Consider the following 16,498-nt stretch of genomic DNA (forward strand, 5'->3'; position numbering starts at 1 on the left):
ATACAAAGATACACAACTTGTTTTGTGAGAAGTCTCGCACCAAAAGGTGGCCGAGTAGATGGATTGACGAGTAAGCTTTAATTGCACTTTTCCAACTAGTTTCTTCAAATAAAAAAAAAAAAAAGAATCTAATAGACCACTTTTGTAAGACAGTTGCCTCCAAACAACCGGGGCAGCTTATAACTCTCATCCACATGACATTAGGCTGATCCACAGGTGATATTTAAATATTTTTATAAAAATAAAAATAATGCGATGATGATAACAAGGTATAACACATAAATAATCTTGTAAGATTTATCTCGTGCCAAGAGATAGTACGGCAAAAAAAAAAAAAAAAAAAAAAAAAAAGCTGGTAACGGAACAATACCGTCGCACTTTATTCAATTATATATTATATATATATTTTTGGAAAAATTTTATATTATTTTTTATTAATATTTGTAAACCGTTCCAATCGACGGCACGCACCGTTTATGCTATACCCGTCGCGGCCGGACTGGAGCGCGGAACTCTGGTCAACCCCAAGTCAACCTCGTTCAGTTTTCAAAACGGCCCAACGATCAGAACCGTCGGATTGCAAAACGTCCCTTTAGCCGCGCAAATCCGCCCTCCCTATACTTTTCCTGCCCGAAGGGACCGAGGGCTAAATTCCGGAGGCGAGACACCCAGCCGCGCTGATACTACCCACTCGAAAAATAATTTCCGGTAAAAGAAGACCCAGTAACCTTCCGCCTCATAACAGACAAAGCTGAAAGGGGGAAAGAAAGCAGGCAAGAAAGAAAACCATCGCAGCCTACACCAGCAACCACAGCAGCAGCAGCAGCCCCCTCCTTCCTCCCCCCCCCTCCTCTCTCTCCTTCTTTCCTTGAGCTGTCAACCGTCACCAATAACCACCGCCATTCCTCCCCCTCGGTCATGGAGGAGGCCGAGGTAATAACCCCTCCCCCTCTTCCTTCATCCTTCGCGCTATTTCTTCTAATTCTTGCTTCCAGCTTGAACGATGGATCGATTTTTTTTGTTTAATCCGTGGTGGGGGGGTCAGAAAATGTTGTCTTTGAAGAAGGCGTATGCGGATATAATCCTGAACACGGCGAAGGAATCGGCGGCTCGGATTCTGGCATCGGAGAGGAAGGCGCTCGGGTTTCAGCAGAGCCTTTTCGCTGCCAAGGAGGAGGCCGTCGCCACGCTCCTCCGTCTCAAAGGCATCATGGATTCTAAGGTCGTTCGTTGGTTCATCAACGTCACCCCTAGTGATTGATCTTTTGCTCTTTCTATTATTTTCTTTATCTTTTGCTGTAATCGAATTAGCTGAGTTCAATGTGCTTATAGTGATTCCGTTCCGTCGTCGCCTCCTCTTCTATTTTCTGATTGAATTGTTTGTCAGGTTATGGTTTTTTATCAGGCTTGCGTTCTGTCGTTTCTCGGATTTTTTTAATAATTTTTTATTTTTTATATCCGCATCAACCTGTTGGCTATGTGATTTGGAAAGGTGCTGGGGTATTTGATTCTTTAATCCAGAAAAACAGCAGCATGGTGCCTGGATTAATGTTGTTTCTGATGTGGATTTTGATCCAAGGGGATGCATTTGTCTGCAAAACCTCTTTTTTGGCCATTGGTGAAGGCGCAGAATTTTAGCAGATGTGATTCTTATGCTTATGCTAGTCAATCCCCTCACTGATTCCACCACAGCAATCATGCTGCTTCAATCTCTAGTTCTTTCTGCTATTCTCAAAGAACAAGAAATACTGCTTTCATATTTCCTAGGTGAGAAATTACATGAAACTAATGCTCACTTCCACATTTCCAAAAAACGTCCTGGCCAAAATTCTAAATATGATCAACGGTGTTTGTCTTATCTTTTTGGGGAATTTAGGTTGTTTATGCCAGTCTGTCCTATCTCATGCCATCTACTATAATGGATGATGTTATCTTCTCCAGGCTTTTGTTCTAGGTCTTCTCTGGTCCATCCCATCTTAATTCAAACACATGTACCTGAAGCCAAGGTCCATTTGCTTGCTTGGTTGTTCTCATCATTTCAATCAATACTCTTGCATTTTTCCAAAAGAAATCAGTGCTTTATTGCATTATGTAACACTTCTGCAAGTTTTAAGATCATTTGCGCTTGTGTTAGTACCAAATATGATTTCTAAGTTATTAGAGGATATATTTCATCTTGTTATTTCTTTTTCTTTTTATATGTCCAATAATACCATGTTTAGTTATGTTCAGTGGTCCTATGGATGCAAACCTATGACAGCTGTACTATTATTTATTCCAGTTGGCATCTTCATACAGCATGAATAACTATTCACTTGTAAACTTGTAGCTTGTAATGACATGTGACTGATAGTTGTCCTACAATACTGGTTGTCTTTTTTTTTTTTTTCTTTTTTTTTTTTTTTGGTTTTCGTTGAAAATGCACCAATGTTTGGGCACAGAATGCTAAATAGCCCACACCTTCAGAGATATGTATTATTATGTTCTCGATTATGGTGTATTGCTTGCCATGCCATGATAGCTATATATACAAACAGAATTACTAGGTACTAGTTTAGTCCTTTCGTGGGTAAAACTGTACATGTATATTTTATTTAATAGTGAACATCATTGTTAATTCATGCTTCAGAGTTGCAAATATTCTATAGCATGTACATTGTTACAATACATTATATGAAAAACATTGATGCATGTCGTAGAGTACTTATAGGCCTTCGTATGTTTACAAAGGGCTAATGTATGATTTAATTGTTCAGAACATGTAAAGTTTACTTGTGAGGCCATCAGAAACTATTCAAGTTCCAAAAAGAAATGGGTTCTATCTGTTTTTCACAAGCTTGCATCATTCTGTGCCACTCTCATTTCATTTTGGCAAACATGGCACAACACATTTGTTGTTGAAATGAATTACACCAGGAGCACATATGCTTCTTTTATCTGGCTGAAATTGGATGGAAAAATCTATATTGTTAAAGAGATTGTTGCCAAGATCTTTGGTTCCTTTTCCATTACTTCCAGATTCATCTTCATGAACTTATGAATGATGTAGGCATTTGTCTTTATCATGTGATATGTTACATACACAAAATGAACATTTCAAATATAAATATTATACTTTCATATCTATAGCTATGACAGCCCCTCTGCAGAAATATATAAATATGATATACTTAGTAGGGACATTAAATTGATGTATGTTATATGATTGCTAAACCTCAAAATATGGAATATACGATATGAATTTGCATGCGATATTCATACCCCAGGCAAATTCATACTTGCTTTAATTTCATTGGTGAATTTGGTAAATCTTGCTTAATTTTATTTTTCAGAGTCTAGTTTGATCAAGGGACAAAGGTATTAAATTGAAGAAATTAACTCTCTAGGATTTTAATGGATGCTTTACTTGGTACCTCAAGAGAGATCTTATCCTAGAAGTGTTTTTTGAGGAGTTGTGTTGATCTCTCTTCATTAAAACCATAAGAGTGTATTCTGCAATCTTCAAACAATAAGGAAGGCTGACTTTTAGGCATCTTTTGGACAAATTGCAACTCAATTGAACATACAATAGAGTCGTGCGTCTTTTAAAATTATAAGGGGGTTTTGTAACAAAGTCTTAGTGGATCACGAAAAATAATACGGCAAAAAAAAATAGGTGGCCTAAATCTTCCTATCAAAGAAGCAAAATTGATGCATAGAATGATCAGTACTGGTCTGCTGATTGTTCAAAATGGCCTCTATGAAGTTTGGCTCACCTCATGCCCTGAGGCAAGGTTGTTGAAAATGCTTTGGGCTTGATGGTATATAAAGTGAAGCATATACATGGCATATATAGATTTATGGCTGGAGCACATCATGAATTATGAGTTAAGCCATTTATGAAAGGTTTGCACATATGGCTTTGATTCACTATGCAACCCATCATAGGAAAATAATGAATATCTTATATATTTTGCATAATGTTAGGCGTCGGGCTAAATGACGAGCATTAATTTGAAAGGATTTGGGATTCTAAATTGAATTGTTGCAGTTTGCACAATCATTGAAAATGAAATTTTAAAACCAAATCAAGGATATTTGAAATATATATGCTTCAAGATCTTTGCATGTTGGAAGCTTTGTGACACTGTTTGTTACTAAATTCACTACAGCAACCAAGTCTAAAGAAGAAGCCTTTTTTTCGCACTTGTTTTGGGGCAAATTTCTAACTATGTCGATTAACTTGTTGCATTCAAAAAATGAAGCAATCCATGAAGCTTATGCCTTGCCTTAAATGTTGGGGTTTTATTCTAGAGCTTGATTTGGCAATTTAAATGCTCACATTGTGGCTCTGCCTATTTTTATAAAATCGGCATGCTATTACTTTTATAATTTTGTAAGCAATAGTGTACATTTTGCTGGTTAGCTATATAGAAACCTGCACCAATTTTTTTTGGTACTGCATGTTTTGCTTTTATTGTTATTGTTATTTTTTTTTTCTTTTAAGAGAAAGGGAGGGGGGACCCACTTGGTGTAAATTTCCAGGTCTCAAGGTTTTGGTTTCAGTTTTGGCCAAGTTTGTGGAGTTTCAATTTCAACAATTTGAGAAGTTTTGCCCCGACATTGGAATTTTGGTTAAAAAAATTGAGAAAAATTGGGAAAGGAAAAGGTATGGGAAAAATAAAAGGAACCCAAGACATGTTATCCGCAACATTTTAGATTATTTTGCATGATAATGGTTCTCCTTTTTTTTTGGTAGAATGCTTTATAGGTTGTTTAATTCTGTAGTTTTGTCAATCTTATGGTAAAGTTAATATTACATTCAAGTGCAATTAAATTTATTGAGATTTAATACCATAAGTATCTGTGTTTTTAAGTACCATATTGCACTAGGTGGTACCTGGCATACCATACCAACTTGATGACCTATCAATAGCAGTACAAGATTTGATGCACCCCATATACTAGCATGTGGTACTATTTGCTTTGTCTTCTCCAATAGGGTACCATGTGCTGGTATGAGGGCCTAATCCACCAAACTAGAAAGGTATCGGTATGGGGCTGGTACCAAGGCCTAAAAAATTGGTGAGTATATGTTTGTGTAACTTGTTAAGCTTTAGTTGTCTGCAAATTCTTTTTCAGTAGGCATAACAAATATATTGAACTTTCACATTTTAAAAATATTTTTCAATAAGTGATTATTTAATCAAATGCATGTAATTTTAGATTGTTATTTGTTATTTTACATAAAAATATTAATTTGTGATATGCCTTATACCTAGCTGTTGATATTAGACTTTGTAGATTATTGTAATACTAGTTTTTTCATTAAATTAATCGTCTCTTTTATTTTAACTTAAGAAAAAGAAATAAAGAGCATTAAAAAATGAACTCAATATTCAAGAAATGAACTCAATGAAATTGCAAATTTGCAAGCTCCAATATTAAACTTAAAAAAATATGCATTACGAGTTTTGGTTGGAAATGGAAGAATTGTTGAAATTGGATAAAGATTAGTCGGTTTTGGTCGAAACTGACTGAAACGTCATATTGGAGGTCAATATTAGTTTGGTCTGGCTGAAACTTGAAACTTCGCCTAGGTTGAAAAACTAGGGATGCACCACCTAAGTCTCATTTAGAACCTCCTTTTCATGGAAGGAGTGGTCTGACCACTACAACAATGACCGATTCTTTTTTTTTTTTTAAAGCTTTTCCAAGTTAATGTAATATTATTCGATTTGGGTCATGAATTATTTGTCAAATTATAAATGCACCTTTAAATTGCATCCTTTTCATTGGTCGTTCTTAGCCAAAGCTGAAAGAGCGCCAAACTCCTTTATTAAATAAGAACTAAAAAGGGAGCAGATGAATGAAATCCCTTGGAGTCCCACCTTAACATCATTGCAACCTCTCTCTTCCTATCATGAGTCATGACCACTAGGTAATGGTTCTTGCATGTCAAGTTATCAAAATTATCCTTTTTAAATCACCTTCCTCATTTCAAAACCCACATATCATCATCTGAGCAACTTCAAAGCACTCGCTAACTCTAACTTAATATAAGCAATCTAGAATAATGAAGAATGACCTTAAAGGAACATGTCTACAAACTAATTAGCTGGAAAGGGACTAAATTCCATTACCCATTAGGTATTTGTTCATCAGGCATATCCTCAGATTCGATATTTAGATACCATATTTAGTTGGTTTTGGGATTAGTAGAGTAGCTTTTTTGCACCATATGTTACTAGTTTTGATGAGCAAACATTATCGTTGGTTCTTGAATTTTTTAATAAAGATAGGGAAATAATATTTTCAAGATCCTTTTTAAACTTGCTTCCAATTTTTGTTGCATGATTGCTTTGTTTTAGATTATAAATGACATATAAATTCTTCTCATTTATCATACTTGAACATGATGCAAAAAGTTAAGGTGTGTCCAAGTGGCCCTACTTAGGCAGCCAAGGCCAGGCTTGCAAATGATCCAAGCTATTCTAAAGCTTCTTGGTGTTAACTTGATAATCTCACTTGAGCTTTGTTAAGCTCGAAAACAAGCTGAGCTCAAATAGTAACAAAAACTTGACTTGTAAATGAGTCCATCCTGAATGCTGATGGCTTGAAAAAATTATATAGGAGGCTGGCTCCGCTCTGTAAGAAGCTTGGCTCATGTTCTTGCAGGCCAAGCTTGAACATGTTTGGTTAAGCTTCACTCAAGCTTGCTCATAAATGAACCAACACTAATGTCTCGGGGAAAAAAAGAAGTGGGAGCCTCACTCCCTTCTGTAAGAAGCTTGGCTCTTGTTAAATGGTCCAAGCTTGAACATGTATGGTTAAGCTTCACTCAAGCTCGATTAGCCGTTTTATATAGTGAGCCAAACCTAAGCAGACTACTACTCGCCTTGGCTTGGATCACTTACACTCGAAGTTATTAGATAACTATGTTTTAAAACCATGTTTGAAATAAAAATGGAGATGTGAAACAACAATGGTTGAGGTGTCAAACTGACATCAAGTGTTTGATATTGTATCTCCAAGACTAGAAGTTCTCATTCCAAAGGATGAATCCATCAAGCTTTATCAACCATTATTTGTTAATGGAGATGCAAAATGAGTTATTCAAGCTCTATTACATGTCCAAGGTATTTTTACTAATCCATACCAACTGCGCTGTACTGGCGAAGTACCGGTTCTGCTACACCCCTTGGTATAGTATCCTACCGACACATGGTATTAATCTCAATTTTATCATGCCAGCACCAACAGATGTATTGTCTGGCCATAAAATACCATACCCATACTAGTATGAACTAGTAGAGACACAAGTACCATGACTTTAAACCTTGTTTGGAATAATATCTGATACTCTATGTTTCCATCAAAGCCTAGCTTTGTAGTTTTCATGTTATTGGATTTAGCCCAAGACTAATTCCATGAAATAAAGGATCATTTTGGGATTAACAAGTAAATTTTTCCAATTGTTGCATCGAACCAACGTATCATTTATGAATGGTGGTTAATAACAATAGATCTTCTAAAGGGAGAAAACCTTATATAGTGCACCACATTAGTTCGTTCCAATAGCTATAAGCATGACTGCATGAATTATAAAGAGATAATGGCTGTGGGCCACCGCACAGTAAGTATTCGTGCCAAGACAAGCCAAGAGGCACCGTCAATTAAACCTGGAACTTGGGTCAAGTTGTAAATGTTCTTCCATCTTCCTGTACCATGCTTGGATGCTGCAACCTTCTACTCATATGCACGTGAGAACACAATCATTGCAGAATCTTAGAGGCATGGATTGTTAAGATATGTTCATCAATTTTCTTTTCAAAACTCCATAAAGATTTTTTTTTCTAATTTTCATAATCATAATCATCAAGTCTTTTCCCTCCTATTTTGGTTGGCTTTATGGATTCTAACTCACCAACTAATTTTTTTTTTGATATTCTTGCAAGTCTACATTTGTTAAGAGATAAGGATGGCATTAGTTCAGATGCTTAACAAGAGTTTGGATCTTAAAAGGTGGAAAGAAAATTGTCTCATGGTAAAAACCAAAGAAGAAAATGGAGGAATACGATGGAGAGGCTTTGGTGGTTTTTCTTTGTCATATTTTGGACAGGCCCTACATCCTTGGTGAAAGTGATAGCTTCATACTTTGGAGTCTACCCAAGATTCTTTTTATAGTATAGTAGAATTAGATTCATGTAAATATGTCCATGACACCTGATGAAGGTTTTTATGAAAGTTACATAAAGAACAGGAATTTAGATGCTTTATGCAGAGTTTGGAAGAAGCATCTATATGGTGATATGAACTTATCCAATGTCATTGTGGCCTTAAGGAGGCAAAATGGTTGTAAGACCTTCATGACTTTTGACAAATTCTTCTACAAGTTTAAATGGCTGATTGTGTAAACTCTATAGTTCTTTCCTCTTAATGAATACTCACTCAACTCAACTAGGCCTTCATCCCAAATTAGTTGGGGTCGGCTATATGAATTCTTTTCCTCCATTCCACTTTGTTTGGGGCCACACTTTCTGAAAGATATAATGATATCAAATACTTACTACTTCATCCCATGTTATTTTTGGTTTACCTCTACCCCTTTTCCTTTTATGTGGTTTGTGTTTTATTCAACAAGTTTCATGTTAAAATGAAGCATTTGTGACACCATTAATTAAGTTGCCATAATTAGAGGCATGATTTTCAGTACCGACCTGTACTACTGAGTATTAGTTGTACGGTAGGACCTGATAAGGTGCTGGAATGGTATGCAAGCCTGAATGGTATGCAAGCCTTTTAAGTATCGTATTGACACATGGTACAATTGCTGTCTCATCTCCAATAGTGGTATGAGGGTGTACTAACTGATGCCATTAAGCTATTAGTATGGTTCAATACGGATATCTGAAACCTTGACTGGAGGTAAATAATAGGAGACAACAAGAATAATGTATTTAGAGAAGATAAAGGACAAATTGGTGAAGAAAAAAAATATTAGGTGGATTGATAGTGAGATAGGGGCTAGAGGTAAGTGGAATTGCAGGGAGAGACATGTATAGATAAAAATAGAGAGCGAGAAATGTGCACTTCAATCTCTAGTGAGAGTGAGAGATTTCAGGTGGGAACGGCCAGAGATTTGGCTCACTGTTAGGAAGGTAATGGATTGAGAAAGAGGCCTTGGTGGGATAAAATTTTGGGATTGTTTCACAGAGTTCAGATATTTAAGGAAAAAAATGACAGCTGGGTATTCCTAAAATACTCTTAAAATTAAGAACTCTATTTTTAATATGTATATATAAAAATATAAATTCACTTGATGATGGACAATTAGTTGGGCATTGCGACTACAGAAAATATTTTAGGTAGTTCTAGGGTAAGAGGGTGGTGTGAGTATGTTATGTAGTAATAAATGTGATATTCTTATACCGTGTTTCCAGCTTTGCTTAGTATCTGGCAAACTATAGTTGCTATTTACATGCTTACTATTCATATTGTGAGAATGAAATTTCAGTGTCAACTTGGATGTTAACCATTTGATGTTTCCTTGCTGAAATTGCACGTGATTTCAATTGTGTTAGTAGCCTAGGGAAGAGGACTGATGAAGGACATGTTGATTGTTATATGTGGGAATTCTTGAATAGAAAAAAGATATATTGGTGATAGGTGTTTTAAAGACTTCTAGTCAATCAAGATTGAGAAGATCATCTTTTAGATTGTTCTTTAGGTTACTTTTAATCCCCAACCTGCCTCCAATCTTATGGGAGGAATGCTTTCTTATATTTAGAAAATGTACAGATTATGCTTGATGAGAAGTTGATTAGAATGTTTCTCACTTTGCATTTGTATCTGCTAGATATTTTATGTGATTTTGTAATCAAATATAGAGTTCAAGGTTTGCCGTACTGGTCGCTTGGTTGGTACAAGTGCGTGCCGGCCGCGCCATACCATCTTGGTATATGGTACAGAAGGCATACTGACACTCGGGATTGCCAAACCGAGCCCTATCGGGTGTATTGATGCTGTAATATGATGGTATCGTTAGGGGGTCCGGGATCGTTACGGCAAACTTTGATAGAGTTCATTATCGTGAATCAAAAAAAAGGTTCTTTTTGTTTTTTTTTTTTTAAGGAATAGAACCACAAATATGGAATTCTCTCTCATTTACTTTCATTGTCTATGGATCACAGAAAGAGGAAAAAAAAAGCAATAGTCTTCTTGACTTTCTGCTGTTACCTGTGGCTACATGGAAAAATAAAATACCCTTTCAAAGAACAGGGTTGGGTAATGCCTATTATATAACAAATACCTTGTGGCTAGGTTTTCTTGTCCTAGCCTTTTTGAGCTCGCACTCCTTGTTCCTACAAAAATATTATGGCTAGTGGATGGAAACTGTAAATATCATCAGCAGGTTATGTCCCAACTGTTTGGAATTTCTGAGTCTTTATTTGTCAATTATTCTTGTTAAGGACTATTTTGGGTTGCTATTGCCAGTTTCGTCATGTTGGCTTAGGTATTCTTCACCTTTTTGACAACCCTAAGGTATGAACTTGAGCACCTCTTCTTACCAGAGACTTTAAATTTTGGTGCACATGCTCATCATCCCAACCGGTTCTTCAATTAGCTCTGTTCATTGGTGCAACTCCATGCCTCCTCTACTATATATTTTTCTCTCTTTTCTGACCTTTTCCAGATCTTCATCTTGATTTTCTTAGTTCCATCATGATCACCTTGTTTGTATCAAATCTCTTTATTAGCAAACAGTATGAGCCAGTATGGAATGTTACATAGCTTGAGCTTCTTTTTTTACAGGCAGCTCTTAATTTAGTCTCAACCCTTAACTTTCTTATCCAAGCTTGGTTCCGGCATTGGGGATATTTAGTGCTTACATGGCATGTACTTCATTTTAGATATCAGTATTCTTCTGTGTTTTGTTATCATACTTGTTATCATGGTGCATCCACAGCTATTGGCATGTACTTGAATTGCACCATTGTTTCATTAGTGAATAATTTAGCATTTGAATCCTTCTTTCATATAATATTTGTTCTATTTGTTCCATGTTATTGAACTCCTATTCCTAACTGTTTACAACCATTACTTTTGGGCCTCACTCTCTTTATTTGGACTTTAATGAATGGTCAATTCATTGGATGAAATCAGGCATGTCACAGGGATCATTAAAAATAATAATTGGCACCTTTTACTGGTACCGTCTGGCAGGTTGCTCATGTTGGTAACTTCATGCTAGAGCTTCTCTCTCTCTGCGCGCGCGCACTTGTTTGCTTGCTCTCTTTCCCGTGTGTGGCTGCATGCATGTGTTTCTTTGTGCGGCACACTCATCTTGAGGTGGATAAATCTTTACAATTGGATATCTTTACAATTGGATATTGGGTTTGAGTTTTTGTGGACAAATTACAGAACTCAAAACCAACTGCCACACTGCTACAGCATAAACATGTTCCATTATAATTATTTTTCACTATATGAAAAACAAAGCACTTGTTAGAAAATGGACATAACTTCATTTTCGATGCATGAACTGTAATTGTACCAGAAGTTCAGAACACTGATTTCCTACTTGGAGGAATAATGCCAGTTCAAATCATGTCCATTAAGTTGCTAGCCTGATTTGTTCCTCATGCTATTATCTATTAAGAGATTCACCTACCAATCTGATTCATTCATAGTCAAGCCTTATATGGCTAAAACCATGATTGCAATTCTTTGCTGGTTGGATTTGCTTTTTTTTTGTTTGAATGGATTCTTAATTTTATAGTGGCTATGACCAGATTTATGGTTCAACAGATTTTCTGGAGCTGCTTTTGGGTCCATAAACAACTTTTGCAGTTCGATTTTAACATGTTTTGCAATTTTTTGTTCAATGCTTTATTGAGGAGCTCACCCTGTCAATTTGTGCACCTTTATTATTTTCTCCTTTTGTAAAATTGGCATCTTTTGCAGTTTAAATACAGAGGGTGTAAAGAGAAGACCTTGTAGCCAACTAAGGTTTTATGTCTCTGTGGGACAAGCAGCGTCCTGGTTGTCCTATCTCTTTCTTGTGAGAAAATGGGACCGGGTTCCGAAACCCATTCACATGGGGAGAGAAGAAGAAAGAGAAAAGAAGGAAAGGTGAAGAAAAGGAAAAGTGGAAGGAAAAGGGAGAAAAATGAAACAAAAAATGGAAAGGAGAAGAAAAATAAAGAAAATGGAGAGGAAAGAAAGGAAGGTAGAAGAAAAGAAAAAAAAAGAAGGAAAGAAAGTTTTTTTTTAAAAAAAAAAAAGGAAAGAAGGGAAAGAAGAGGAGAAACGGAAGATATCTACTGGAATGCATGATGGGGACTGCTGTCGAGATGGGATGGGATAGTGGGACGTCCCATTCTATGGAGAAACTGGGACATCTTTGTCCGATGGGATTTAAAACCTTGCTTACAGTCAATGTCAAATTCAATAATAGAAGTTGCAAAACAAAAGTAAAAAAAATGTTGGACGTGATCTATAAGCTCTAAAATGCATATAAACAAAAAAGTCAGGTGTTTTGGCCACTTCTTGCTTATGCATCAACTCATCTAAAAATCAACCAGCTATGTTTGTTCCACTGTACCTATTAGTTTGGAACTATTTGATGCTTAGACGAGAGATCTCAGAAACATATTAATTTATGTTTATAGGCACGTTATAGCCTGTAGACCACAGCTAACTGTTAAATGTTTATTTTGCAATTTTGATCACTTCTACGCATGTATGCATGCATCTGTGTGTTTATGAATGTGTACTGATGTTTTTTTTAGGTGCTTCAAGCACCTGACGCCTATGCATGAGTGCTTGCTCATCCCCACCTCGCTCCTGCTCATGTTTCTGTGTCATCTTAATTTTCTGCTTATTTCATGTTTGTTGAGATAATTGGGTTATGATGAACTTTTAACTTCAGCTCTTGTTATGATGCTGTTATTTTCAATTTAATTTAATCTTAAATGTTTTGGGTTTCTTTATTATAAGAGGCAAAATATTGAAGATGTCACTGATTAATGCCATCTCTACAGATCAGAGAAGCAGAAATGCGGTCCTCAGAACAGACGAGGAGGATACAGGAGCTCGAAGTTCAGCTGCATGCAGCAGAAGATATGATAAATTCTCTTAAAGCAGAGTTGAAACAAGCGAATACCGAACTGGAGCAGATGAAAAATAACCTTTCTGAGCCATTGATTGGGCAAAACACAAATAGTCATGCCACTTCTGATAATGCCAAATGTCAGGGGGGCAAACTTGCTTCTGATTACGAGCTGTCTCTTCAACTTGGACCTGAAGATATATCAACTACTGATGTTAAGAATACCACTTCGAATCAGAGGACTGCAGACGATCAGTACTGTTCCATTGGAAATGCAACGGAAGCTGATGCCTTGAAAGATCTTTCTGTGGAGAACAGGTGTGCTAGCAACCCTGATTTAGCATCTATAATAATGAGACACGAAGAAACTGAGCTTTATAGGAATGGATGTACCCAGCGAATTCGTGCATTTGAACAGAATCTTCTTACTGTGAAAGTTCCTTGTGGGCAAAGTTGTGACCGGGTTTCAAAGAACAAATTGAAGGTTGATGAAGACGAAAAAGTTAAAAGGTCTCACTCTGCTGATTCTGCTAAATCAGCCAAGATGGTAGACCCGGAAAAGTATCCTACTGACTCTGGAGAACTTAAGTTCTTCCGCAGGATTTCTTCAAGAAGAAAGAGAACAAAATATGTCTATTTAAGAACTACCAAATCTGCTACTTCCTCTGATCAAGACATGATGGGCCATAAACCATTGGATAATGTGACTAAATCTGATGAAAACCTGTTAAAGGCGGTCAATGAAAAGACTGCTCTAGAATCCACTGAAAGTTTCAAAAGTTCACAAGTTGGAAAGCTATGCATAGGCAAAGCTTTTGAAAATGGAACTCCAGGACTTTTGCCATGTAGTAAGAGAACAGCAACCGGGCAGAGTATTATAAGGGAGAGTCACTTGGATATTGAGGATGATATTTTGAAGGGCGAAGAATCAGGCCCAAAAGATTTAACGCATGAAGGTAATGTCCAAAGTCCATTATTATCGAGCAAAACTGATGTAAATAATGATCTTACTGATGATCTTAATAATGATTCAGGCAGCATACTGCAAGTGGGGGATTCTGTGTCCACAGTACCAGATCAGTCTGTAGCAGAGAATTCTGGTGTTTCTGTCTGTAAAGCAGAGCCTGAGATGGGCAATGTTTCAACCAGTAATTCTGATCCCAAAAAGGAGGATGCTCATGAATCAAGTGGACTTCCTGTTCTCAAATACACATTCCAGAGGAAGCGTAAGAGAGGATCCTTGATCAGCAAGGATGAAAAGATTTTGCCTCAGAAAATGAGCAGTTCAAACATTACAGCTGAACATCAAATAACTGAAAATCAAAGTGCCCTAGTGAAGCCTCAGAAACCTACCCAAGCAATGGAGGAAACCCGAAGCAATAGGCGACTGGTGCAGGTCGCACGTCAGGTTAGTCTGTTTCCCCCATGTGTGAAAAAAGCTCTAGAACTGCTATAATTGAGATCTCATAAACTTGTCTATGTAATCTCTTTATGTGATAAGCTACTAGATTATGTGCTATTGGGCTGTATATGATGGTAACTGTTTCATGTGGATATTCATGTCTGTTGTTGAAATTGACCTTTCTTCCTTGTTTTCCAGCTCATTTCATTGTCTTCGAAAAGGTGGTGATTTAAATTGTTCATTTATCAATCAACAAATAAGAGCATTTAGGAGGCATCCTTGAAGGAAGGCAACATGCATTCTGGCTGCCAATTAATTAAGACCCCTATTCTGCTTCTCATTTCTGCCAGGTCATTGAACTGAAAAGTAGTTGTGTACATCAGAGGAGAGAGAAGGGGAGAGGGGAAGAGGGAGGGAGGGAGGGGGGGGAGAGAGAGAGAGAGAGAGATCCTTTAGCAAGAGGTTGCCAAATATCATACCATTGGATTATGATACTTTGAGCATTCTTTAATGTTTCCTTTATTTTCATAATATATGTAACTGTTCAAACTCCACACTTTTGATATTACCATAGCCTCGTATATTATTTGTGACTTGGTTTCAAACATCTTAAGAGCTTGACCTCCAGATATCCTGGTATTATATATGCAAAAATATTTTTTGCAAGCTTTTACAAAATTTATGATATCTGTCTGTGAATGTTTTTATGTTTACCTGCAAATGGTGCTTTGTCTTTTATGACCAAAGGTTCTCTTTGTTGAATATAGTTCAAATATTTTGTAGTTGAACAAAACACATCTGGAAAGGTTATATTTTTGTTTTTCTGATATCAATTCATTTATAAGACAACTAATTTCATCAAGTTCCTAATGTGTTCACTCAACACTCGTAATGGAATCTTAGAATGTTAGGATGGCTACTGATAACTTAATGATCTATTGTCTTGTGTTAGTGCTGATGAGCCTCAGCCTGAAAAAAGAAAAAGAAAAAAGAAAGAAAGAAAGAAAGAAAGGAAGGAATCGAAAAAGGAAAAAAAGCAGAAAAATGATGCAAGCTAAGCATATGGAACCAGAAGAGTGAAGAATCTCTGAGCTGTTGGTGAAGTCTGTAACCATGAAGGATGCTTCCGGAAAGATAGTCTCCATATCAATGGACGTCAATGTGATTTGAAGCTCAGTAGGTTTATCTTCTTTTCAACATGCCAGATTACATTGCTAACATGCATGGTATTAAAGGGGGATTTCAGTCACACAAAGATTCTGATCGGTAAAGTTTAACTCATCGCTTTATATAGCCGAAATCTTCTGCTTAGATGCCAGTAGATCTACTTTCTAAAGCTTTCAGTCTCCAATGATGTACTTATTATTTTGTTAGAGGATAAATTATCGAAATATCTTGACAACTTTAGTCTGATTTCACTTGTATCCTCTTAACTTTAAAAAATATCGGATTGGTCTTTCAAGTTTTTAAAATATTTCAAAATAATTTTATTATTTATTTACCAATAAATGATATTAGTTTTTCATTTCAATGAACAAAAATATCCCTTGCTCATATAGAAAGGATCGCCTGCGATAAAGGGGTGGAGATGGAGGAAGCTATCGCAGAAGGATGGACTCATGGAGGTCGGTATGGAGAGGAAGGGTGGCATTGAAGGTCTCATGGATAGAAATGGAAAAGGAGGAGAAGGATGAGAAAGAAGGAGAAGGGGAAGGAGGGATCGTCGGGGAGAAAGAGGTAGAGGTGGAAGGAGCTACCATAAAGGGGGAAGGTTCATGGGCAGGCTTGAAGGAGAAGGATGACAAGGAGGATAAATAGATGAGAAGGAAGAGGAGGGGGAAGAAGGGGTCAGCAGCAAAAAAAGAGTAGAGGTAGAGGGAGCCCATCATAGAAGGGGAGGATTTTTGGATGGGCTTGAAGGAGGAGGAGAAGTAGATAAAAAGAAAAGAGGAGGGGGAAGAAGAAGTCGTCGACGATGAATGGGCAGAGGTGGAAGGGGAGGC

At 36.8% G+C, this 16,498-nt stretch overlaps 1 protein-coding gene across 2 annotated transcripts; it reads left to right on the forward strand.

The window, feature by feature from the left end:
- The first annotated feature begins 660 nt into the window (after positions 1–660).
- LOC105039110 (uncharacterized) lies at positions 661–15,908 on the forward strand. 2 transcript variants are annotated; one of them, XM_029262724.2, is made up of 5 exons: positions 661–933; positions 1,046–1,222; positions 13,026–14,049; positions 14,128–14,501; positions 15,448–15,908. In XM_029262724.2, the coding sequence occupies exons 1-5, from the start codon at positions 919–921 to the stop codon at positions 15,451–15,453; spliced, it is 1,596 nt and encodes a 531-aa protein (XP_029118557.2). In that variant the 5' UTR covers positions 661–918; the 3' UTR covers positions 15,454–15,908. The 2 variants fall into 2 exon arrangements, with proteins under 2 accessions (XP_029118557.2, XP_010913415.1); XM_010915113.4 differs by lacking the exon at positions 15,448–15,908 and adding an exon at positions 14,694–15,100 and having other exon boundaries at positions 663–933.
- The last annotated feature ends 590 nt before the right edge of the window (positions 15,909–16,498 follow it).

This window comes from Elaeis guineensis, chromosome 1 (genome assembly GCF_000442705.2).
Source record: "Elaeis guineensis isolate ETL-2024a chromosome 1, EG11, whole genome shotgun sequence".
Lineage (NCBI taxonomy): Eukaryota > Viridiplantae > Streptophyta > Magnoliopsida > Arecales > Arecaceae > Elaeis > Elaeis guineensis.

Bases quoted from the DNA above. Each gene is read 5' to 3' on its own strand.
- LOC105039110 (XM_010915113.4), top strand. The intron at 1,223-13,025 runs GTCGTTCGTTGG...CCATCTCTACAG, and splicing joins AAGGCATCATGGATTCTAAG to ATCAGAGAAGCAGAAATGCG. The intron at 14,050-14,127 runs GTAATGTCCAAA...ATAATGATTCAG, and splicing joins AAAAGATTTAACGCATGAAG to GCAGCATACTGCAAGTGGGG.